A 27832-nucleotide genomic window follows, 5' to 3' on the forward strand; every position below is an offset into this window, starting at 1 on the left:
GAAAAGGTTACTTGGAGTGACTATGAATGATATTTCAAGTTATTGTAATAACATACACACATCCTAATAAGTGTTTGTCCTTGTACCAGGCTCTTGCCATGCCAATGTAAGAAGAAAATGTTATACAAAGGGGAAGTGCTTAGGAAATAGGATACAAAAGGAAACGAAACACCCTCTTTATTAAAAAATATAGTTTTCAATTTTATTGTAATAAATAATTCTAATAATTTATGACACAGTAAAATAAAGACACAGTAAAGACAAGTAGGTATCTTGCAAAATATAACCAAACCATAGCTTAATGATACTTAGAATCCAAAAGTGCTTCCAAAATGCATGCTAATTGATTTAATGAGTCTATTTTGTATCATAGAAGAGCAGACGTTCCATCTCAACCGTTTCCAAAGAGTCCACTCCATAGGCTATTCTTCTAGAAGGTCCAAAGTCTTGCTTTTCAGATGGTTGATCAGAATAGTGACCAGCTGCAAACTGGTGGTGCCAACTATATCCCTAGTAACAGTAAACAGTAGAACTTCTAACTCTCTGGAGCATCTTCAAAGGGCAAGAGATTATCTGCTGACTTCAACCCAAGAGGAATCATGATGTTGACAAGAGGGTTAAACAGCCTTTTCTCTGTTGAACTAACTAACTAACTGCTCAACGTTAGCCAATATCTTAAAATCTACAGATGGTGGCCCACATGCATGACATTCAGTCTCCTCCTTATCCTTGTATGGGTCAAAGTGATGACAATTTCATCCATGGAGGCTGGAAGTGATAGCGTTTCAGTAGGGAATTTAGAGCTCAGAGAAAAATTGGAATGTTTTAAAAACAAGTATGAAATGCATTAGGGTAGGGACCTCAAGTGCATTCTTTTTTGATAGAAGTATTTAAAAAACCTGAACAACATCCACAAAAGTGCATAATGGACAAAGCAGACATGTAGGAACTTAAATAAATACAAATACATACACAGAGAGCCTGATGCTGATCAGTTTTACATCAGGATAACTCCATTAACTTCTGTGAATTTACTCTGAATTTACACTGGTGTAAATGAAAGGAGAATTAGACCAGGACATTTTAAAATAGTATTTAAAATAAAACTCCCAGAGCTCTAGAATATATTCAGTGAAGGAAGAAAACATTCTGCATTAAGTCACCTCAATTCGTACATCTGTGAAAAGAAAAAAAATTAAACAAGCATTATAGAAAAAAGACATCACCACACATTTATGACATCATTTACCATCTTTAGTTTGACTAAAGCCAAAAGTAAAATAAATAAAAAATACATAACCGACGATACTGCACAAATTCTGCACCATTTAGCCAATAGGGTTGAGTGGATATACATCAATGCAGAATTTGACCCAATCTTTTTAACACCAGAAGAAAATAAATAATCTCTATTGTAGCTTGTAATTGTCCAATTACCACATCATGGGCCCAATGCAGGCAAAATTTGTTCCCATTAAGGGTTTGTACCTTTTTAACTAGATCAATTTTTAATTCAGCTGTACTTATCTAGGGCAAACAAGGCCAAACTAACTGATGTTTAAAAATTAACTGACTGATGGATCATATTTTGCAATTATATTCTTGATGACTTTGGGCCTGATTTAGCCAAAATTAGTATCTGTGGCCATTGACTCACAGGAATCTCCAAGTGCGAACAGAGAAGGAGGAATTATCCTTTTACTAACTGTTATCAAATTCCAGCTTAGATGGTTGTGCTGCCCCATTCCTAAGGACAGAGTCATGTGACAAATGCATAAAAATGTAGTCCATGGACTTTACTGAACATTCTAATATTTTCTCCATGCTGCAGCATATTAACAAGGGTGATTGTTTATCTCCAGGTGACTGAACATTAACCAGCGATGGAAGAATTGTAAAGGGGTCTCATTCTGAAGTTACTGGTCTTTCCCTGCCTGGAAACTACTTTTTGGAGATCAGCCAAAGAGACCTAGAAAGATTCCCTAGAATGCAAAGATTTAAAAACAAAAAATGTAACTAACAGGTGGGAGAAAGGAAAATAGGAGGCCTCAGATCAGTAAGTCAATAATTGGGAAAGGATCCCCTAAAATCACTGGAGTGTGGACTGGGAAGTGCTCAAAATCTGCATTTAAATTTTTAAACTGGTCTACAGGCCAGTTCTTAGTCTGTCAGTCCCTTAGTCCCTTAGCAACAGCTGCCGTTAAGCTCCAACTCCCACTGGGCTATGCCCTTTTCCTGGACATGGAAGCTGGCAGATGATTTGTACTGTGTGAAGTTTGCTACTATTTTTCCTTTTTCATCTGTACTTACTTTCTAGTTCTTCATTCTCAGGAGAAATCTCTCTGCAATCGCCCTCTTCCTCATCTGTCGATAATTCTTTTAAAATAATAAAAATAAAATAAAATATCAACACACATATACACACATGAGTGGGCATAGTTTCCCCCCCCTCATGTATGGTCATAAATACTTTGTAAAGAATTCTGACCATGGCATTCTAGGTAAGCTGAGTGCCTAATTGAACTACAGGCTTACAGAAAGAATTAATGCATAAAACAGTTTGTTTTATAGAACTAAAACTAAAAATTGATTTTCTTTCTAAAACACTATTCATCTGATGTAGCCTCTGGAGGAGGGAGGAAATTGAGCCATTTTAAGGCATCTTAAAATGGACAACCAAAAATTGACCCATTCAAAATCACTAGTCACTTTTTTAAAGCTTGGTCTTTGCGTTTGCCTACACTTTTAGCCACAACACTAATTTCTGTTTGATAGGACTGTTTGTGTTGTAATATGTGAAGTTGGTCCAGTCTGATATTTTACTTAATTTACTGTTCGGAATATATGTTTTTATTATTTCAGAAAATAAAAGGCACCAAGTTCACTGTTTAATTATTACTGTCTAGTTATCAGACAACTTAAAAGAAGAATGCAAAATGGAGCAGAATACAATTTTCCTTAGGGTTGCCCCTATTACGTAGGGAGTTCTCAATTAAGCCAGTTTCACTTGAAGCACATCCAGTCACATGTATGCAATACTTACTTATCACTTTAACTGCTGCATTATTTGTACATGTCTCCCTGTCCTGATCTTTTCTAGCTGCAAGAGAAAAAGGAAGAATATGAAAGAAAATACTCATTTTAGATTTAGTGTTACTACAAAAACCTCTGAAATATTTATCTAACTTATTTGCTGTTGTATATTTTTACCTCAAAAGACTACAAATTAGGTATAATATCTACTGAAAAATCACCTTTGTCACTGTTCCAATGCAAACTCGGGGGAAAAAACAGCTAAAATACTACTCCTTCTTGTAACTTAGGAAAAATGTGACCTTAATATCATATTTCCAGGAGGGGAACTTCTGAGACACCAAGGATTTCCCCTGTTCCCTCCTCCACTTTCACTGTGTACTCCTGTTTCCACCACACTCTGATAGCAAAAGGTACTGTTGATTGAACAGGGCTAGCTGCAGCACCCTCTGGAGCCTGCTAACACCACTACTGACATCACTTGTGGGGCTGTTATAGAAGAATACAAAACATTTATACAGGGCCTGAGACAGACATCTCCATAACACCCTGTTATGTGGGGCAGGAGAAGGTTGTGTGAAGAGATGAACTGAGTCTGACATAGCAATGTTATGCTATCATTAACCTGATGGACTAGGAATATGCAGTCCTAATGGAGACCTTATCATAAATTTTGATGATGGAAGACATTTTCCATGTGATTTCTAGCCAGAAAGTATTGCTATTTCCAGTGCTGGGGTGGTGATGGGGGAATATATTACATGGCCTGAAATAATAAAACAGTTTCATAACGTTAATACCTCTACTGAGAGGTATTACTGAAAAAGTTACCACACAGCTCTGTATTATTTCCAGTTGAAGTTCATGCCAGCTGTGTGTTTATGCCTACTACATAATTTTAAAAGATTTTCTGGTGAGCCATTAGCCCATTGCCTGGCTCAAACTTCCTCATGCATTCCTGGTCATATTGTTACAGTATGACAAACTGGTGTGGTTCTGTCAGCATAACAGGTGTGTGTCAACACTGAACCTCCAGTACTTTTCAGGTAATCCCTCTGCAACCGTTTGATCCTGAAGCTACCAACTTTTTTAAGTCACTCAAATTAACTGAAGAAACAAAACCTAATTTAAAAAAAAAATCAAGAAAATGGAACAAACTAGTGGTGGCAAACCACTGTATGGGGAGGTTTCTCAAAAATTCTTGCAGATACCTGTTTATGGTCATTTCTATTACATTTTAGCCATGATAAAAATATAACTAGAATGCACTCATTTAGATCCCTTATAAAGTTATTGAGTCAAAGTTCAGACAGTTTTGTTAGAAGCTATAACAGAAAAGACAAATATCATGCCAGCCTAATGACATGTAGGTTCCATATCATGAGGGAAACCGAGGAACCGGAAGCAGCTTTGGCAATGCCAGCTGGGTAGGAATGCTTTCACTTCCGAATGGGGAAAGCACCACTCATAATGCTCTGCAGCATCATCTACAGATTGACCAATGGAGATGCATTAACAACTGCCTGTAGGCAGATGACGAAACAGTTCACTGTGCTAGGGAGATGATAAATACTACCTTAATGGTTAGTATGTGGTGAGAGCAGATTAAGAAAAAACAAAGGAAGCAGGAAGGATGTGATAAAAGAATTAAGAGAATTGGGGGTTTCAGGGTAGTTGGAAGGAGTTGGAACAGACCATCATCAGCTGATTTCAATTCTATTAGTATCAACAAACATAACAAAAGGAGAAAAATATGGTAAAAAAAATTTATACCCTTTTTTACCCAGAGCATAAATAGAAGCGATGATCCAAAGAGAACCAACACAGCCCCAGCTGTTGCAAAATACCGTCTACTGTTAATCCTTTGACTATCTACTGGACAATCTAAAAAGGGTTAAAAGAAAATTATTAGGGAAATAATCAAGTTACAGTAACCAGTTAAATTACTCAAGCGGGTTAAACTCTCTTGAATCTTAGAAATTTCAACAACACTTTTTTTTTAAAGTGTCTTATTTTTTTCTTGATTATCAATGAGCTCATGGAACTGGACAAAATGGAAAAATTTCACAAAAAATTGTCACCATTTAAAAATACAGGTTATAAGTTATATAGATTTTATTTCTCTGCGATTATTCCAAAACCCAACAACCTGAGAATGTTGTTAATATTATTGAATTACAATAATTACTTTAAGAAGTTCAAACAACTTTGATCACTACAACACATGTCCATGACTCATTACTGTGCTCACGGGAAATACAGAATCATAGTAACGTAAGGCTGGACTGGACCTTGAGAAGTCAGCAGGTCCAGCTCCTTGTGCAGAGACAGGACTAAGTAAACGTACCCCATCCCTGATAAGTTTTTAAGAACAGGTTGGACAAACACCAACAGCCTCCCTTGGAAGTCTATTCCAGAGCTTAACTACCCTTATATAGTTAGAAAGTTTTTCCTGATATCTAACCTAATCTCCCTTACTGTAGATTAAGCCCATTACTTCTTGTACTGCCTTCAGTGGACATGGAGAACAATTGAGCACCATTCTCTTCATAACAGACCTTAATATATTTGAAGATTGTTATAAGATTCCTCCTCAGTCTTCTTTTCTCAAGACTAATCAAGTTTTCTAAAACTATTATCATTTTTGTTGCTCTCTTCTGGACTCTCCAAATGTTCCACGTCTTTCCTAAAGAGTTGTGCCCAGACCTGGGCACAGTACTCCATCTGAGGTCTCAGCAGTATCGAATACAGAGGGACAATTACCTCCTGTGTCTTACACAGGACACTTCTGTTAATACACCCCAGGATGATATTAGTCTTTTTGAAGGCTAACATTTTATGAAGGGAGCTTAATCATTAGGGAAAAGATATACAATAGTGCAGAAACTGATTTTACACCAATCACTGCAAACCTCCATCTGAAGTTGTAGCTAACACCTCCCTGTTCACGTCACAGGTATAAACCCCCTGCTCCCACACTGCACGTTATCACCCTACTCTAGGCATTTCAGAATGATATTCAAGCAGCTTATTTATTTTTGCTTTCTCTTTTACTTCTGCTGTTATCTACTATGTATATACCTTAGGGCGATTATGCACAAATTCTGGTGTGATACATTTTAAATTGAGTTCAAGGACACACCCTGATGCTGCATTCCAAGCCATGTGAGACAAGTCAATAAACAGAAACTGTTTCAAACAAGGTGGAAGACAATTTAATATTTATCTTTGCTTCCGGAGTCAGTGGTATCCAAAGAGATGCACTGGATAACACAAACGGGTCTGTGACAGAATGCAGGGGGATCATTCTTCCATAGGTGTTCAAGGAAATGGCTATCACAATAACTGCTCAGGAAACAGACTGGGGAGTATCCTTTTGGAAAGGCAGAGTTCCACACCCAGGATTACAGGGCTGGACTGTATCTCACCTGGGGATTTTGCTGTTTAAATCATTTCACTCCCTTGTTAAATACCATCATCCCTTGAGACTTTGCTCACCATAACATTTTTTCCCCCTGATGATTTATTCTAGCAGTATCCAAGGGCCTCGTCTGGACTTTTGGATTTTTGCAACCTCTTCCTTCCACTCCATTCTATGTACAGATTTTTATTCTGGTATTAATTTGTTTAAATGTAATGTAGGAATAAGGAATTGATGGCTCTGATCCCCAAACTGTACATGTTTATGATTAAGTTCCAGAGGAAGGTTTCATTTCTCGGCTCCAGCTAGACTGGGACATTTTCTACCCTCAGGTTCATACATGACTTTCACATAACTTTTAAAGCTGTGCAGAACTCCCCACCTTGAATCACCACCCACCCACTCCATGTATACTGGAAATATAAACATGGTGGAAAAACAACACTTAGCATTTTCAGTGTTTCAGAGTGCATTACAATCACGATCACATTAATGCCTATACAACCAGGGCAGGCTCCAGGGTTTTGGCCGCCCCAAGCAGCCAAAAAAAAAAAAAATAAATAAAAAAGCCGCGATCGTGATCTGCGGCGGCAATTCGGCGACCGTCCGCCGAATAGCTGTACGTGCCGCTCCTCTCCGGAGTGGCCGCCCCAAGCATCTGCTTGACAAGCTGGTGCCTGGAGCCGGCCCTATATACAACCTCTGCAAGGTATTGTCTACATTTTGCATGTGGGAAACTGAGGCAGGGCAGTTCTGTGACTTACCCAGTGCCATAGAGGAAGTTTGTGTAAGAGCCTGGATTTAAAAACCCCCACAAGAGTTTCCAGCTATTAGGCCTAAAATTCAAGCCCCCAGACTATACCCATTTCTACAGTATATTGCTTGGCCTGGGCTAGATTAGGAAAAGCAGGTTGTGGTTGATCCAATAGACAACCTTACAATGCATTAACATACTTAAGAAACATTACCTGGTATGATTAAAATAGCAGATGTGTTTTCTTTAAATTCTTTGTTCCAAAATATACAGTGAAATGTCTCATTAATACTTGTGTTGGTTTTAAGTGTGCTTGTCACACTATACAGTTGATCAGTTCCTGTTTCATAACTTGTGTTTGCTTTGGCACTGAAGTCTTGATGTTCCCCATTATGCCAAATGACCTCTGCCTTAGGATACCCTTGTGATTGGCATGTTAACTCCCATTCGTTGTGTCCTGCAGTCCCCTGGACAGTCACAGTTCTTTTGGTTATGTTTCTATAAGGAGCTAAACAAAAACAACAACGACACAAAAAGCTATTATAGCTATGGCGTTGACATATTTTGTGTTATTTCAGGAGGTCATGCTCTTTTCAAGCCAAAATTCTGCATGTGAGCAAGTAATATGTTTTTGATGATCAAGTTAAACATCATTATTGTTTGCTTCATAATTATGGTAAAAGTGGGGAGGTAGGTTTTGTACCTGGACTGATCTATTTTCATTACAGTTTTGCAACTTGTTTTTAAAGATTGTATCAACCTTCACACCCAGTGCTTTCTTCAGCTGGCCTCCCCAACATCATTCTTCATTTGTTTCACTGCCATGTGTGGTAGAAAAGGGCAGAGTCATGGACTCCACCCAGAGGTAGGTGTGGGGTTGGGCTGCTGTGTAAGTGCCATGAGGGTACCTCAGAATGGTCAGTGGAGGCCTCTTTGGATGCTGACCCCAAGTGGATAATTGGGGTCCTACAGATTCTGCATCGTACATGCACCAGAACCCACAATTTATCCCATAGCTCCCATCAGCATTTGTGGGAATTACTTGCATAAATATCTGTGCATCAAAGTGATATTAATATTCCCCCTAGTCTACATGTTTTCCACTGTATCTTTGTGGGAGAACAGTTTGTAGCAAACTTTGCATTCTTGATACTGAATAAACTCTTGTGCAGAACTGGAAGGTTCAACCTACAATATATACCTAGCAGTATTGAGACAAGCAATCCATAGTTTTTCAGAAAGAAAATGAGGGCAACATATAACTTGTATCGGGGTCACAGCCTGGGGCAAGAGGTGTCAGCATCATCCCTGTCCAGAGGATGGAAATCCATTCGGTATTTTGCCTTTCCTCTCCCCTACCTCTGCAGGATTATTCCTCTTTTCCAGAAGGCAAAGCTATGGGTGAGAAGGGGCCATAGAGGGGGTTAGAGTGTCCTCAGTGTGACCAGGAGGTAGGAGGTGCTCAAGGAAACCTGAGCACTTTTGCACAAGAAGTGCTCTGCCTAATCTCCACCTCCCTCATTACCCTCCAAATGTAAGCGAGAGAAGGAAAGGATGGGCAGCACTTGCTCTCTCGAGTTGAGTTGACAATGCTGTAATGTAGAGGCTTGAGCTAGATCTTACACACATTGTGAATGCTAGTTACAGACCAAGAGCCAAATTTCACCCTCCGGCATTATTGCCATCCCAATGAAGTCAGTGAGGGGAGACTTGTAACTGGATAATGCAGTAATAAACTGATTTCCACTATCTGGAAAAAATGCTTACCTTTTACTTGCAAAGTGATCGTCTTGTAGTCAGCTCCCTCATAGCCAATGAGACAGAGGTAAGTCCCTGCATCTGTAGGTTTTACACTGGTGATCTGAAGCATAGACTGTCCCAACTGCAGTTTATCTTTCAACAAATTTACTCTTCCCCCGTAGTTGCTGTGTTGGTTATTAAAGTTTTCCTTTCCTTTGTGAAGTTTGTAAACCTCTTTTGTATGTTCCTCTTTTTTCTCCCAAATGACACTTAAATCTTGAAGCTTTAATTCACCATTCACTTGAAACCTGCATTCCATGGTCACGTTGCTCCCATATTCTACAATGTACTGTGGCTGGGGAACTTCAACTGTGAATAAAGCTGGAAAACAGAATTCAGAATAAAACTTCTTTTCCAAAAAGAACATGGATTTTCAAAGTTATATTTTACCAACCGTGTATATACATTTCTGTGTGCCTAATTTATGCACACAAACATCCACAAACATCCACAGTGTCTGTGTGCAAGTTTGGCATTTGTGCATGCACATAACCAGTTAGGTACCTAACTGGCTATTTACACTTGAGTTGTGTACACACACACACACACACACACACACACACACACACACACACACACACAGGATATTTGTATACATAAACTAGGTGTGGGTGTCCTGTTGGCCCCTATTTTCAGAACACTGTGGAGAAGCTTGTACCGCTGCTGCCTGTTACAAGAGTGCTCTATATTTGTATATATGTAAATAGTTGCTAGATAAAGTGCCAGCAGATGACACTGAAGAATATGTAGCATAGTACTTGGATTTGTGGACCAATAAAACTTGCACACTGCAATGTCTTCCTTTGTGCAGTTCTTTACATCTGCTCTTTACACACACCCCCACCCACACTGTTTTGTGGATACACTGAAACTATTATGGATACCTATGGAGCTGTGCTCTTCCCGCTTCTTTTACTCCTACTTGCAAGTCTACACAAACACTGCTGCCAGCTACATCAGTCTAGCCCTTTTCAAGCACACACATTTGGCTTAACATTTAAATGATAAAGAACAGTGTTTTTTTACCTACAGTTTAAAAAAACTAAGTTGGATGGTATAGTTCCCATGCCCATACATTGAAAAAAAAAAAACCTAAGCAAATATTTCTGCTTCTTACCATTTAGGAAATGCCAATGGGACACGAATATACACAAAAGCAATGCATTTTCCATCTTGCAGAAAGAACCTAAAATGATACAAAATCCTATTATGGTGTGTTTTCTAACATTACACTATACACTGTACTTTAGCCAGGCAGAATGTAGTAGCTGGACATAGGTATTGAGTTCTACTATAAACAGATATATGCCAGATTGCCACAAGGTACATCAGAAGTCTAGTATTGTATCTGTGACTATGGAGGAAATTGCAAATATTTTGGTAAATCAGGTAATAAAATCCTTGTTCCTGCTCCAGCATATAGCTGTGTCAACTTCTGGACAGCAGATTTAAAAATAAATAAAAAATAAATTCTCACATTCATCCATCATTTGTAATGTAACAATACATTTTTCATCAATTTATGCCACAAAGTAAGTGCTCATACACAGACATTGGTTAAAGTAGATTTTAGTAGGGAACTCTCACTGCACTAGCCAATGAGGAGGGAGGAAGTTATCTGGGAACATTATTCCTCCAAACCAAAAAGAGGAAGGAAAAAATCTCCCTTATTTTAACCCAGCATGAAACATATCTGCTGTCAATAGAGCTAGTTGAATGATACAAAACCAGAGTGTGAAGGTTTGTATTCTGAATGGTTGTTAGGTTCTGCCACGTTTGTACCAGTTAGGTTTGCAGTTCACATATATTCACAAATACAGGTTTCAGTTCACACGTCTGGAGAACAGGAATATGCATATTTGCATGGGAATAAGATTATTCCCCTACCTTAAAAGTTTCAGTCATCCAGTCAGGGAGTAGAAACAATACTGTAGCATCAGGAATAGCCAGATGAAGAGACAAGACCACACTGTTTAAAAATCCACAATTCTCCTCTAATGTATCTGAAGCTTTCTCACTGCAATGCCTGTCCCCCTGCAGCAGACTACCGACACTGTACCGCCAGAGAACACTTTCAGTTCCTCCAGCTTCCCTCAGAACTAAACCCACCTGCAATCTAGAGCATGTGGAAGAGAAACCCATTATAGCACCATGAGACCAAACACAGACTGCAAACAGCACATAGCAAAAATGAACGCCTTTCAAATAATCCATAGCCTGAAAAACATTTGCGTAAGATCTTTGGTGAATGATCCATGAACGGGGGGGGGGGGGGGGGGGGGAAAGAGGACTAAATTTAATCAGATAGCATCTTCCTCACAAACACCGTGACCAACTCCAGCTCTCAAGATTACAAGATTCAGAGTTAGCCAACATGATGTCCATTGGAAACACCACACACGTACATACACAGGAAAAACTCCTAAATAAACCAATACACGACATTCATGTCTTACAGGTAATTAGCATGTGAGGCATATCTAAGGCACGTCAATTAAGTCACAGTAACATATTCTGTTGCGAAAAGTGAAATTCACTTCACCTGTATGAAACCTAAAGTGAAGGTTGAGGGGTTTGGCAAGCAAAAATCCATCCCTTTGACCCAAGCTGAAGCACATACTAATTTATGCCCAAAGGCTATTGGCTCTGCACATCAGTTGTGGACTGAGTTCTCAGCCCCTCCCTGGCCCACTTTGTCTTGTCTCCCCAAGCTACCCCCGGCAGGACTGGCATTAAAGAACCCCTCTACACTACAGCATGCATGGGATGCATCCTGTATGGCTGCTCTTCTGTTGAAACTTCCTCTTCACATCTCCAAAGCAGGAGATCTTTACATCTTGTGAATATATACAGCTGTGAACAAAGGTAAAGTCTGCTAATCTTGACACAAAGAGAACATCCCTAAAAAAATGCCTCTTTACAATAGGGTCTGCAAATAACTTTCTGGGCCAGGAGGGAAGGGGGTATATAGGCTGGCCTGAAAAGAGGCACTGCAGTTGGCTCCATACCACAACACTTGCCAGAAATGTCAAGCTGGATGGAATAATCACACAGAGAACAAGAGATCAAAGTAAGGGAGTACTAGGTTTGAGAGAACTGGCTGCCCACTCTGTTGAAGGAAGGAATTAAATCCAGGGACTGGGAATCGCAGCCTGAAGAGAGGGAAGGTGAAGTGGAGCTTCTCTATGATGGAAAAAATCAGACTAAGACTGTTCATCTGCTCGGCAGGTGGGAAGAGTGGGGCAGGTTTCTCTGGAGTATGGAAAAATCTAGAGATCAGCTGAATCTTATGAGTGTTTTCCTCACTCTGTTGGAGTTTACAAAGTCTTTGGAAGGCTGGTCAGTGAACGAGACTCTCCAGGTCTCTCAACGGGAAAGGAGAAGGGCCAGAAGCAAATTAGAAAGGAGTTTTGTTCCTTCTGAAACTGAGTCCAATCTTTGCACAAAGGGGCATTTGATCTTTTTTCTCTGTTTGCACTATTATTTAATGAGAGATCTCTCCTGAATGTGCTTGGAGATGTAGCTTCCTTTTGGCTCCTGGTGTGTCCACTCAGTCCTCTTCTTGCACACTTATGGAAACAGGTCTTGAAGCCCACCTCTTACATCACAAATACAAGCAGGAATTAAGCATTAAAGATGATGCAAATGTGTAGGAGGGCAGACTTGTAAAACTGTGAAGAAAAAAAAAATTTACCAGCTCAAAATCTGCTTCCCTGTGCCTCCCCACCCCTCCCACCTCCGTAACTAAAAGCGTGAGTCACTTTTCTCACCCGTCAGACCAAAAATTACTCACTCCTGGATTAACTGATTTTTACAAGTCTTATGTGGGAGTGTAAACTACAAAAAAAGTACTGCTAATGTTAACTGCATATGCTAACTTCATTTCAAAAGGGATACGTTTCTAAGTACACATTTTAATCAAGAAGAATACCCTAGGCTCAAATCCTACAGTCCTTATTCAGCCTATACTCAGCCAAAATTCCCATCAGTGAGTTTTGTGTGAGTACGGAGGACCACAGGATTTTTTCTTATATATTTTTAGATCCCCAAGTTTCATACCCACATAAACTGCTATAGAAATTGGCAATGCTTTTATTAAACTGCCTTTAGGTTTTGCTTAAGAAATTAGGTATCCATAGTAGTTATCTACCTTCCTAGTTATATACTGATAAGAGTTTACCATTTACTTAACTCTTTTTTTCTTCAGCATTCTAGTTGTATTTCAATATTATTAAGCTGATAATTAAGCAAGCGTATCTGCTATTGTGCTGGGGTATAACATGTCTGGGCCTTGACAACACTGTAGATTTGAGGGCATGGAGTGTGCTGAGAAGGCTCAAACCTCTTTCTCCCACACTTATTGACTGGATTCAGTGCCCAAGCAGGAAAGCATTAAGGGTCTGGAGAGTCAAGGCAGCTGGAGCTCATGAAGCAAGCAGGCCTGAGCTACGTGCCAGGCAGGAAGAGGATTTGAGGAGCCAGAGTAGGATGCTCTGATAACAGGCAAAGGAGAGTGTGGCGTAGAAGCTCAGAGTGAAAGGTCTGTTTCTGGAGTATGTTTGTACCCTAGTAGGAAAGAACTTCATTTTGCGATGGGTTGTTCCTGTGATGAGAACAATCTGGGAAGGCTGGCATATGAACTTGGAAGCGCCTACCCTGTGAAACACACAAAGGATGTGACTGTTGAAATACAGAATCCCTTAAGACAGGAGACCTGCTATTGTAATGCACCAGAGGTGGGAAAAAATTTCACAGGATGTTTTCCATAGGGAAACAAACCAAAGTCCAGGACAGCTCACACTGCATATAAAACAGACAGCAACAATCATTATGGAGCTTGGTCCTGCTCCAGTTGAAGCTGACAGACGTACTCCTATTGACTTCAATCAGAGCAGCCTTAGGCCTTAAATGTTAACCTAAGCTTTTTAGGGCAACGACTGTCTTTTTATTACATAGCTGTACAGCACCTAGCACAGTGCCCGCCCCAATATCTGACAAGCATTTATAGGTGCTACTGTAATACTAATACTAAAAAATGATCACAACCCCAAATATTCTAAGTTACCAATAACTATATGTTACGCCTCATGATTTCTCATAAAGAGTCATAGAACACAGATATTGTGCCCAATTCTTCTCTCATACAAGTTTTATGTTGCTGTAACTCCAATGACTTCACTAGGGAAACTTCTGCAAAAATTTCCCAGTGTTGCTAATAGTGGTTCAACTTCACCAGAGGTGGCAATGCTTGGAATGTTAGTATAGATAACATTTTAAGCCTCATTCATCTAACCATGCTCAGAGCAAGGTTTGATCAACAGTGCTTGGAATGCTGGTGGCAGCCAGTGGCCCGTCTACACTAGGGCTCCCAATATTGCTAACATGGGATGGCGCTGAACTGCTGTTAGCAATGGTGAGAAATTTCAGCAGTGTTTGTGTAGACTTGCAAGTAGGAGTAAAAGAAGCAGGGAGAGCACAGCTCCCCCTCCTCTGGAAAAAACAAAGGGAAAGCTTTCCCCTCCTCTCCATTGCTTGGGGGAAACAAAGCTCCCCCACAGCTTCCTCTTCCTTGGCTGGGACAGTAAGAGCTTCCCCTCCTGTTTCAATGTACTCTAACCAGTGTTTGTAACGGAGAGAAAACTGGGTCCATTATGTTAAGATCAGAGGAACAAAAAGCTCCATCAACTTCATTAGCTTTCTTGTACTGTGGTTCTTTAAACACTACAGGGTGAATAGGGCACAATTAAATGTTAAAGATCATAGTCTGATTGGATTTATACTAGTATAACTAACAAGCAACTCCATTTGGCTGCAGTGATTACTCTGGATTTACACCAGTAACACAACATAACATGACATTTAAAGCACTGTCACTTTAAAGGGCACCTCTTTGTTGTTTTTGTAGAGATCAGGGTATGTGTATGAGAACAAAGGTTGAATTCACAGGAAACCACCTTTAAAGGTTATCTAACACTGTGGCAAGTATTTCTTTGCTTCCTACCTGTTGTGACATCCAGCCACAGTACAAATGTAAAGGAAGAAATACATAGATATAGGTCAGTGTTTAACCTTGTTACTGTAAAGTGTGTGAGAGGCATAGAAAGTCCTATAGAAACAAGTGAAAAAACAGAACCATTTGAATGTACACATTCAAGTACTGAGTAATCTGAAAGTACCCAAGGGGTGGTTGAGGGGGTGGATTTTTGTGAGTAGCTAGACAGAACTAGGAACTGCTTGCACTAGATTCTTTTGCAGTTAGAAAACTGTTTAATGATATACAGGGACGTCCCTAGCTATTCTGGGGCCCTATGCAGCCCCCACGTGGGTGGGGGTGGGGGTGGCAGGCCTCTGCGGGGGAGGAGCAGGGGGGCTGTCCCCAGGCCTCCATGGGAGGGCGGGGCTGGCTTGGGAGGCAGTGGGAAACCATCCCCCAGCACTCACCGGTGGCACGGCTGGGGCCGGGTCTGCACTTCCCGCAGCCGGTGAGTGCACCCCCGCCCTGCTGCAGAGCTCAGGGGAGTGAGGGCGGGGCTGGGGCAGAGCAGGGGCGGGAAGAGGTGGGGCTGGGGTGGGAAAGGGGTGGGGTGGGGGCGGAGCAGGGTGGGGGCCCTGGGGAAGAGCCGGAACAGCATCTGGAGCAGCATGCAGCTGTGGAGGGCATGAGGAAATTTGGTGCCCCAAATTTCCTGGTGCCCTACGCAGCTGCGTACTTTGCATATGGGTATGGACTAGGGTGACCAGCTGTCCTGATTTTATAGGGACAGTCCCGATTTTTGGGTCTTTTTCTTATATGGGCTCCTATTACCCCTGTCCCGATTTTTCACATTTGCAGTCTGGTCACCCTAGTACGGACAGCCCTGATGATATACAATAGAACCTCAGAGTTACAAACACGAGAGTTTCCAACTGACCAGCCAACCATACATCTAATTTGGAACTGGGAGTATGCAATCTGCAGCAGCTGAGGAAAAAATAAAGACTTAAAAAAAAAAAAAGCAAATACAGTACAGTACTGTGTTAAACGTAAACTACTAAAAAAATAAATGGAAAGTTAAATAAAAGATTTGACAAGATAAGGAAACTCTTTCTGTGCTTGTTTTATTTAAATTAAGATGGTTAAAAGCAGCATTTTTCTTCTGTATAGTAAAGTTTCAAACCTGTATTCAGTCAATGATCAGTTGTAAACTTTTGAAAGAACAACCATAATGTTTTGTTTGGAGTTACGAACAACCTCCATTCCCAAGGTGTTTGTAACTTTGAGGTTCTACTGTATTCTTTATATAAAGACATAAAGCCAGTTTTGCAGAGTGAGGGACAGCTCCTGCTCTTCTGTAAGTTTGTACATCTCCATTGAGTTCAGTAGGAGTTACATGCACTTAGCAAAGGGAAGAATTGGGCTCTTGGTGCTCAGAAATTGGAGATGGTTGAGAAAGCTACACAAGATAAGAATTTTACCTTATGTGTTGCAAGCAATAAAGACTTCAGAAAAACTTCCCCAGGAATGCAAGTGAGGGGTGGGGTGAATCGTATTAAATGAAAGTGTGAATGAAAAACAAAGACAGAGTGTGTAAACATTGACCAATATACACACCATGGAAGTACACACTGTGCTTCAACATACTTTATTAAATATAAAAGTACACTTATACATGTCTCTAGGCATACTGACAACAATTAAATTCACATAGGGATATAACAAAAATTAATATACCAGTCTGTAAATAAGCATCCAGTTGAACCTCTATTCCACTCTGCTCTATGCCTTCAGACCTCACCAGGAGCCATATCATATAGATGCCTTTTTCTTCAGCAGGCCCTGAATGTCTACAGAGTGGGCTATTTCAGATGACGGTCTAAAGACTATGCATAGACCCTAAGATTACCTTTAAGAGTGCAGATACTGACTGATGGATATACACATTGAAGTATGTTATTGTACTGATAAAATAGGTGTGAATTTTTAAAATATTGATTCTATCTTTAGAGGTGAGACACATGCTTGAAGCTTAAGTTGCTGTGTGGATGATGCCACACCATACATCAGGACAAGCTATCTTACCCCATTAATCAAGGGTCTGATAACGTGGGGCATGGAGATCTCTCAGCTCCCATTAAAAACAGTGTGAACTGAGCACACTATGAAGGAGGTACGACACCTTGCTTGACAGGCTGTAAATGAGGAGGCTGCTTTCGTGTCCACATCTACCCTGATAGCTCCTTGTCATTCTCCTCCATTAATGCTCTCGCTCTGCCCCTTCCAACATCAAGCTGCATTTTTTAGCCAAGTAGTTTCATTTTCAAGTATTTAATTAGACCCATCCTAATGGCTCAGTGTTTCTTTCAAGGTGCAGAGCACCTTCTGTGTGATACTGAATGCCTTTGACTCCTGTTGCTGTCATGGGAATTGAAGATACTCAAAACCTGGCAGGATTGGACTCCAGTGCTAATGTGTCTACTTTGCTGTCCAAACTTTTAGGGCCAACTTCCTTTCTGTTGAAACAGTGGGAAACCCCTGAGTAAATCTATTGCCTTCAACAGATCCTGCCCCAAAAAGCTGACAATTGAAGGGTCCAGTTCTGCAGACCTTGCTCACCTGACTAGTCCTTATTCATACAAGTAGGCCTGGGAAAGTCAGTGGGACTTTTCTCATGAGCAAGATCAGCCTTAACAAGAAAGAGTGCAGACAAAGGTGACTGGAAGGACTTCAACTGACCTTTTTGCTTTTCAGTTTTTAAAATTGTATATCTTGACTGTCAAGTATCAGAGGGGTAGCCGTGTTAGTCTGAATCTGTAAAAAGCAACAGAGGGTCCTGTGGCACCTTTAAGACTAACAGAAGTATTGGGAGCATAAGCTTTCGTGGGTAAGAACCTCACTTCTTCAGATGCAAGTAATGGAAATCTCCAGAGGCAGGTATAAATCAGTGTGGAGATAACGAGGTTAGTTCAATCAGGGAGGGTGAGGTGCTCTGCTAGCAGTAGAGGTGTGAACACCAAGGGAGGAGAAACTGCTTCTGTAGTTGGATAGCCATTCACAGTCTTTGTTTAATCCTGATCTGATGGTGTCAAATTTGCAAATGAACTGGAGCTCAGCAGTTTCTCTTTGGAGTCTGGTCCTGAAGTAACCTGTAGGAGAACACTTCAACCTCCCTGGCCACACAATAGCAGATGTTAAGGTAGCCATCTTACAGCAAAAAAACTTCAGGACCAGACTCCAAAGAGAAACTGCTGAGCTCCAGTTCATTTGCAAATTTGACACCATCAGATCAGGATTAAACAAAGACTGTGAATGGCTATCCAACTACAGAAGCAGTTTCTCCTCCCTTGGTGTTCACACCTCTACTGCTAGCAGAGCACCTCACCCTCCCTGATTGAACTAACCTCGTTATCTCCACACTGATTTATACCTGCCTCTGGAGATTTCCATTACTTGCATCTGAAGAAGTGAGGTTCTTACCCACGAAAGCTTATGCTCCCAATACTTCTGTTAGTCTTAAAGGTGCCACAGGACCCTCTGTTGCTTTTTACAGATTCAGACTAACACGGCTACCCCTCTGATACTTGACACCATGCAAGGCACTGCATTTAGCCGTATGGAATGGAAATCTATCAACCTCATGAAGAAACTTGCACAAATACAGACAGATATCATCTTCCTTTCCAAATGCAAACGGATGGACATCATACCAAATGGACTGAAGGTGAAAAATCCATTGCTATCTACATACTGCACAGACCACAGTGAGAGATTATGCCATACACTATCAAAGAAACTGAGGAACCACCTGATCAGCATCCTATACAGCAAACAGATAAACATCAAGAAAGAGCTCTCCAACCTGGAGACTTTCATAAATAACCAACCCTCCACACAAATGGACTTTACTAAAATAAGACAGGAGATCTACATTACACACTTCACCTCTCTACAAAGGAAAAAGGACCGTAAGCTGTCTAAAATCCTACCTGGCACATGGGGCCACAACAGGGGTACCCCTAACTCACCCAGCAATATCGTCAATTTATCCAGCTACACACTCAACCCAGCAGAGGAGTCTGTCCTATCTCGGGGACTCTCTTTTTGCCCCAGCACCCCCACGAACATGATACAGTTCTGCGGTGATCTGGAAGCCTACTTTCGCCGCCTCCGACTCAGAGAATACTTTCAAGATAACACTGAACAGCGCACTGATACACAGATACCCTCCCACCAACAACACAGGAAGAAGAACTCCACATGGACTCCTCCTGAGGGTCGAAATGACAGTCTGGACCTATACATAGAATGCTTCCGCCGACGTGCACAGGCAGAAATTGTGGAAAAACAACATCGCTTGCCTCATAACCTAAGTCGTGCAGAACGCAATGCCATCCACAGCCTCAGAAACCACCCTGACATTATCATCAAAGAGGCTGATAAAGGAGGTGCTGTTGTCATGAACAGGTCTGACTACCAGAAGGAGGCCGCCAGACAACTCTCCAATACCAAATTCTACAGGCCACTTTCCTCAGATCCCACTGAGGAATACACTAAGAAACTGCACCATCTACTCAGGACACTCCCTACACTAACACAGGAACAAATCAACATACCCTTAGAGCCCCGACCGGGGTTATTCTATCTACTACCCAAGATCCACAAACCTGGAAATCCTGGACGCCCCATCATCTCGGGCATTGGCACTCTCACTGAAGGACTGTCTGGATATGTGGACTCCCTACTCAGACCCTACGCCACCAGCACTCCCAGCTATCTCCGTGACACCACAGATTTCCTGAGAAAACTACAATGCATTGGTGACCTCCCAGAAAACACCATCCTAGCCACCATGGATGTAGAGGCTCTCTACACAAACATCCCACACACAGATGGAATACAAGCTGTCAGGAACAGTATCCCTGATGATGACACAGCACAACTTATTGCCGAGCTCTGCGACTTTATCCTCACGCACAATTATTTCAAATTTGGTGACAATATATACCTCCAGACCAGTGGCACCGCTATGGGCACCCGCATGGCCCCACAATATGCCAACATCTTTATGGCTGACCTGGAACAACGCTTCCTCAGCTCTCGTCCACTCACGCCCCTTCTCTACCTACGCTACATTGATGACATCTTCATCATCTGGACCCATGGGAAGGAGACCCTGGAAGAATTCCACCATGATTTCAACAGCTTCCACCCCACCATCAACCTCAGCCTGGACCAGTCTACACGGGAGGTCCACTTCCTGGACACCACAGTACAAATAAGCAATGGCCACGTTAACACCACCCTATACCGAAAACCCACCGACCGCTATGCCTACCTTCATGCCTCCAGCTTCCACCCCGGACACACCACACGATCCATCGTTTACAGCCAAGCACTGAGGTACAACCGCATCTGCTCCAACCCCTCAGACAGAGACCAACACCTACAAGATCTTCACCAAGCATTCTCAAAACTACGATACCCACACAAGGAAATAAAGGAACAAATCAACAGAGCCAGACGTGTACCCAGAAGCCTCCTGCTACAAGACAGGCCCAAAAAAGAAACCAACAGAACTCCACTGGCCATCACCTACAGCCCTCAGCTTAAACCTCTCCAACGCATCATCAGTGATCTACAACCCATCCTGGACAATGACCCCTCACTTTCACAGACCTTGGGAGGCAGGCCTGTCCTCGCCCACAGACAACCTGCCAACCTTAAGCATATTCTCACCAGCAACCACGCACCGCACCATAACAACTCTAACTCAGGAACCAACCCATGCAACAAACCTCGATGCCAACTCTGCCCACATATCTACACCAGCAGCACTATCACAGGACCTAACCAGATCAGCTACAACATCACCGGCTCATTCACCTGCACGTCCACCAATGTTATATATGCCATCATGTGCCAGCAATGCCCCTCTGCTATGTACATTGGCCAAACTGGACAGTCACTACGCAAGAGGATAAATGGACACAAGTCAGATATCAGGAATGGCAATATACAAAAACCTGTAGGAGAACACTTTAACCTCCCTGGCCACACAATAGCAGATGTTAAGGTAGCCATCTTACAGCAAAAAAACTTCAGGACCAGACTCCAAAGAGAAACTGCTGAGCTCCAGTTCATTTGCAAATTTGACACCATCAGATCAGGATTAAACAAAGACTGTGAATGGCTATCCAACTACAGAAGCAGTTTCTCCTCCCTTGGTGTTCACACCTCTACTGCTAGCAGAGCACCTCACCCTCCCTGATTGAACTAACCTCGTTATCTCCACACTGATTTATACCTGCCTCTGGAGATTTCCATTACTTGCATCTGAAGAAGTGAGGTTCTTACCCACGAAAGCTTATGCTCCCAATACTTCTGTTAGTCTTAAAGGTGCCACAGGACCCTCTATATCTTGACTGGTTTCTCTAAATACTACTAGGTTAACTATCAGAGTTACTGTGATGGGCACAAGGCACTAACCTCATTCAGCTGCCCGTGCCTTCCTTTGCACAATTGCTCAGGGTTGGGAAATAGAGGGCAGAGAATGCCGCTGGGGAGGGTATCCAGATGTCATGGAACTTGGATAACCACCACCGACTCATGTCTAGCTTCCTTGTTAACTGCTTTCCTTATGTATTGTTTTCCAATTATAGACATTATACGTCAAGGAAAAGATCTTGTTGATGGGAGTTACAGCGCTTTACAGTAGCAAGTACTTTGTGCTATCATTTATGAGCAAAACATTCATCCTAACTAATGGGGCAAATAATTTAAAACTTCACCATCAGCAGGTTCTTTTATTTTTCTGTATATAACATACGTAAATTAAAAGCATCCTATATTCAAGTTGTGTTCAGGAGATTTTCCTGACTCTGATATCTTATCCCTTTTTCCACATGATATTCCTAATCAAAATCCATGCTCAGAATAGATTTAAGAGATTAATTCCCCTGTAGAATCTTTTAAAATTGTCTTTGATGTAGATGAAAAAGGTGCTTGGCCAAATACAAAACAAAAGCATCTGAACACACGTGGATGCAGAACGAAATACCAAAGCCTTTGTCTTCAAGGTTGTCAGGTTGTGACAGTTTAAAGAATCAGTTCTGCATTCTTTATTTAGGCAAAACACCTACACAAAAGGGGAATTTTGTGATTAACTGGACAGTAGAGTCCATTAATGACTGCAGAGATGTGTCACCAGGCTGACCCAAGAAATATTTTGTCATTTACACCCACTCAAAGCCACCTCCTTAAATGTGGAGATGGATTGGCCATGTGCTTCAGATGGCATAGGCGCCGACTTTGTGGGAGCACCCACAGAAAAAAATTAGTGGGTGCTTAGCACCCACTGACAGCCAGCTCCCCGCTCTCCTGCCCCAGTGCCTCCCGCCTGCCGGGGGCCCTGCCGATCAACACCTCCCCCTGCCTTTCAGCCGTTCAGCGCTGTGCAGGAGGCTCTGGGAGGAAGGGGGAGGAGTGAGCAGGTGGGGGTGGGACTTGGGGCGGAGCAAGGGGTTGAGCACACACACACCCCACCCTGAGGAAGCCAGCGCCAATGTCTGATGGAAACTGATTCCATCACCAGAATAGCAATAAGATGGATATCTGAAGGCAAGCGAAAACGAGGCCGCCTGAAAACAACATGGCAAAGAGCTGTGGAAGCTGAGCTGAAAAACCTGGAGCACAGCTGGGGAACCACTGAAACAGACAGGAGTGGAGGAGCTTTGTCACTGCACTAAATGCCAAAAGTGTAACGAGAACATGATGATGATGATGAAAGCCACTTCCTTATTCAAGGAGTATTTGTAAATTGGAAGGTAGGGTAGGCGTGTAGCATGTGGTGGCATTTTGCACAGATATAAAGCTATAGGTCAGAGAACGGACCATGCCAGCTACTTCAGCACAGATTAACAGTCGCTGGGAATGTGTCAGGTAGGGTAACCCAAAAATATTTTGGCATTTACATCGCCCCCCAAATCTCCTACTTATTCAAATTAAGAAACAATTACACCAAGAGGGACTGAAGTAACAATGAATATATAGTTTTATAAAATTCAGTCTAGTTTATTTTGGGGAAATTTCTAAAAAATGCAAACTCGTGTTGAAGAATTTTAAAAAAATAAATCAACGGTGTGCCTTTCAACAAGGAACTTGGCTCAAGAACAACTTCAGCCTTGTAGTATCCCCCTGGGGACCAGAAAGGAGGGCAGCCCTCACCCCCACCCCCTGCAGAGTACAGCAGCAGCAGACACTCTGTGACCATTGCCAAGGACACAGTAAGGTCCCCTATGGTCATCATGCTTTTCCCTCCACGGAGGAATGGCTAGTGCGTCTGCCCAGTAGTGGATCCATCCTTCTCTGTGGGGCTAAAATCCATGGACACGCCGCAGGCGGACACCCGCGTACAGCCAGGTCCCCGGTATCCTGCACAGGCTGCACGTTCCGTTCTGTTGTTTACACGGAACAGCTGCGTCAGCGTAACTATGCCCCTTTCGAAATCAAATCTACGTCGACAGACTTGATAGAGAGCTCGCTAACCATAGTCGGTGCGAATTGGGTGCGTTTAGGCAAAGCCCTTCCTTCCCCGTGCCCCCCACTCGGCACAACCACCGTTTTCACGGGAGACGGGGCTCCAGGGGGAGCGGTAGGATTTGCCCTTAAATGGGGAGTGCTTTAAGTCAGTCTAAGGGGTGGGTGGGGAGCTCTCCCTCCAAATGCGAGCGATCCGGCAGCTCTCACCGTGTGTGTGCACGGCAGGAGGACGCCAGGCAGACATGCACCCCCCCCTCGGGGACGTTTCCATTGCTCTACGGACACGCGGGTGAGTACAAGTGACAGCCACACACCCAGACTGCCGAGGCGCGCCGTCCTTGGCGTTAAACGCGCGCATCGCCTAGAAATGACGCGCTCTTCTGTTCGCCACTGAGCTGTAAAGTTCTCGCTACGGGCTTTCCTACCTTTTGGAGGTTAAGTTATAGTCTTCCTCCCCGGTGAAAGGCTGGATGACAGGCACAGCAGGCGCAACGCCACCGGCTCAGCTGGAGTCAGCAGGGAAAGCGGCAGCGGACCCGTTAGAATATGCTCCTCCCAACTCAGCTGCCTGCCCAGGAGTGCAGTGAGAGGAGAGTAAAGGGAGATCTTCTTTCTTTCTGCTGCGCTCCACCCCCAAACTTCCCTCCTGCTCTTGCTTCACGTTCCAGGAGATTCACACGCCTCTGGGGCTTGGGGCACGTACCCGGGGTTTGCCTCAGTGACCCTAGACGGGAAGCAAACGGAAGGGAATTCCAGCCTGACTCAGTCAGGGCCACTAAATCTCATGATTATCAGTGTCATTATGAGAGTCATTTATCCAGAACAATCCCTTTTTTTGTCTGCTTGAAAACACTCCCAAGTGAACTCAGAGTCCAGCCCCAGCCTTTGCAGTCAGCAGAGACCACAGGGGAGATGCCCTCATGAAGAGATACCCTCTTCATTCAGGGGAGATGCCCTCATGGAACGAGATTAGATGTGACCCAAATCTCACTTCCCTACTAGGGGAGTGGAGACTTCCTTACTTGGGATTCATTTCTAGGCAATGTTTAGAGTCTCTCCCATCTCTTGGGGATTCTGCTGTCTTGTGATTCAATGAAACATTTTAGAAACTCACTCAGAACCATTTTATAACCTGACTCACTCAAAAATGTCACAGCATGTGACAGCCCTGCATGCTGAAGTGGACACAGGTCCAGAGGAGGTAAAACTCTGCAAGACTAAATGGCAGGTGAATGTCCCATTCATCTTCTATCTGCCTATATATTTAGGACAAGAAATAGAATATCAGGGTTAGAAGGGACCTGAGGTAGTCATCTAGTCCAACCCCCTGCTCAAAGCAGGACTAATCCCCAGACAGATTTTTGCCCCAAATTGCCCCCTCAAGGATTGAACTCACAACCCTGAATTTAGCAGGCCAATGCTCAAACCACTGAGCTATCCCTCCCCCAGAAATAACAGTTCTGCAATAAAAATGACATCTGTCATTTAGCCAATTCTTCTGTGTACAGTATTTTGTATTAACATCAGACTCAGCGTTAAGTGTATGTTGGAGAAGTTGTCGTCTACTACTCTATTATTCAGGGTCTTCCTCTTAATGGTCCTTATTTTTTCCAGCTGTAATATCATAATAAAAACTTGTATTGGACAACTCTGAACTGCAAAATTCAAATCTGATCCAAAGTCTAGGGGTGTAAAACTCCAGGGTGTTAGTTCAGCCCATTTTATAGAAAAGGGGATAACCAGCAGATTTTGTATATGGTGTTGGATCCAAAATTCCCCACAGTTTTGGGGTATTTGGATCGGGAGTTTGAAATCAGGTCCCTCTCTAATTTGCATTTATTGTTTCTGTTCATTGAAAATCTCAAATCAAATCATCCTGCTTGCAGAGATATTTGATAAAGCTTTCCCACCATAACCAGACTGACATCCCATCAACCATTTTGCTCTCTCCACCAAAACAAAACAACAAAAAAAGCAGCAAACAAAATATTGCCAAAACAAATCACCTACCACGGGCAAATCTTTTCATACTTCACAGGGGAAAAAAGCTGGAGACTCCAGGGACTTCCCTATTGCCAATCTATTTTATGTGGAAGATTCTCAGAGGCTACAGAGATGTCCAAAACCCTAGAGTATAAGACCATTTGTGATAATGTAAGTTTGTATCACAAAGTCAATGGGAGATTTTCCATGGTTTCAGTGAAGGCTGGATCCAGGACATAAGGAAAGACTATTCTAGTCTGGTGTTTACATCACTCAAGTCTATTATAAATTCCCGCCTTTGTAAAACCAAAGTTCTGATTACCTTGGGGTATAAACATGAAACAAAGCAAATGGTTTCAAGGGAAAGGGTCCAAAATCTGACAAATGCATATACTGACATCAAAATGATACACAAGTTAGCAGCAAGAACTTCGCTGCTGCATCAAGGAGCAATAAAAAGTGTTTCATGGTGTATTGAGCCAGACCTATGTATGGCATCCAGTGTCGACACTGTTGGTGTCTTACACCAGACGCACCTTACAACCTATCTAGCTTTGCATCACCATTTCTGCCAAATAGGATTTTGCCCATAATGCCAGGATTGAGCCCATTGTTTGTAAAATATGATGACTCTGGCTAAAAAGTGCTATATAAACATAATATCATTGCCTTAACTCTGAGACAATAAACTTAAAACTAGGAAGCCAAATCCAGTTAAAGTCAGCAAGCAGGTTTTAATTTTTTTTAAATTTCATACAAACCACAATAATAACCATAGCTATGAGACACAAAATAACCTTCCTCCAGCAGGAGGTGGCAGCAATTAGTACTATAGCCCTACTTTCTGCCAGAGTATGTTGAAGACACCAAGAGAAAAGGAGGAATGAATGGTCTTTCTTCAGATTAAGATACATCCCTATATTTTAACAACTGTAGACATGAGATAAAAGGAAATTCATCAGATTTCTCATTATTTGGTTAGTTTATCACCACACTATAAAACAACTGGTGATCCACCCTGCAATACATTCCTGGCACAGCAAAGCTTTGTACTTAGCCCACAAAAAGTGAAACTGAAATAATTTCATAGGATGTATTTCTTTCAGTTTTGTTTTCCTATAACAGTTGGATTAATGGGAAAGCAACATCATTGGCCAATTTAAGTTTATCATAATGGAAGTTACTGTAGGGAAAGGAATGTACAGAATTTCAAAACCTTATTGACAATGATAGCCTGTAATAGAAAGAAAGAGATAGTCAGTGCAAGATACCACTACAATTCTTTGGTTTATAACTCATACAAGCAACTAAGTGCACAAATTCAGCATATTGGGTACAGTTTGAATGGCATCTAGTAGCATTATGCAGTATTGGTTGCTGGGAGGACATGTCAAAATAAATTCACATGTTTAAGTGTACTGGAGGAAGAAAATGACGCATGATGCATTATATGTGATAAATACACAAGCATGTATCCCAGGTAGTAGACAAGAATGACACTGCTATTCAGTTATTACCTGCAATGAGTTAATGTAGCAATATATTTTCTGGTGTTATCTCCACATCCATAAGTACATAGCTTTTATGCAAAAGCCAGCATCCCAGATACAGAAATAAGCACTCTGATGGCATATAAAACAGGCACATGTAAACTCATGACTGCCATTTGAAAGAATAAGCTAGAACACAAAGATTGTGTAGCTTAAGGCACAGCAATGGGCACAGAGACAGGATGGTCTCTGTTTGAAGGAAGAGCTGCCTGTTAATTTTGGCACAGACAGCTCTCTGGTCTGCAGGCACTAATTGAGAGAACATTTTGGACAAGTAGTATTTTATCTTTGTTAGCACATTTGGAGGGGGAGCTAATTTGCCAGGCACAACTGGATATAACACATTTCCAAGCCACTACACCAGCAAATCAGGGATTGTCACAGAAGAGAGCTTGCCAGCACAGTTCCTGGGTGGACCCTAGACTTCTTCAATAGTTCCCGTCTTTGCCACTTTGTGATCCTCCTGATGGATGTGTCCTCCAGGATCACAACTGCTTGAAACAGATTTACTTTCTTTACTAGACATTGTCCTATTAACAAACATGCATCCCCAGCAAAAACAGAAAGAAAAAAACAACAACACAGAAAAATACAATGAGAATATCAGCAAAACATGAGCTTGCAAGGAGCCAGAATACTCACCATCATAAAGGCTTTGACAGAGTTGTGCTGGTCTGATAAATGTTTAGTAGCACTCAATTTACAGAGTCGAATATAGAAGAAACCCCCCCCCCCCCAACATTTAAAACTAATCTATAACAGAATTCAGAGTAGCA

At 42.1% G+C, this 27832-nt stretch overlaps 1 protein-coding gene across 1 annotated transcript; it reads right to left on the bottom strand.

Annotated features, from left to right (window-relative positions):
* Positions 1 to 1154: 1154 nt before the first annotated feature.
* LOC135880470 (programmed cell death 1 ligand 1-like) lies at positions 1155 to 24021 on the bottom strand. The gene is made up of 8 exons (XM_065406771.1): positions 23949 to 24021; positions 10126 to 10194; positions 8976 to 9329; positions 7423 to 7716; positions 4807 to 4917; positions 3044 to 3100; positions 2311 to 2376; positions 1155 to 1177 (listed from the first exon to the last, which is right to left on the bottom strand). The coding sequence occupies exons 2-8, from the start codon at positions 10178 to 10180 to the stop codon at positions 1155 to 1157; spliced, it is 960 nt and encodes a 319-aa protein (XP_065262843.1). The 5' UTR covers positions 10181 to 10194; positions 23949 to 24021.
* Positions 24022 to 27832: the final 3811 nt, after the last annotated feature.

Source organism: Emys orbicularis, chromosome 6 (assembly GCF_028017835.1).
Source record: "Emys orbicularis isolate rEmyOrb1 chromosome 6, rEmyOrb1.hap1, whole genome shotgun sequence".
NCBI lineage: Eukaryota > Metazoa > Chordata > Testudines > Emydidae > Emys > Emys orbicularis.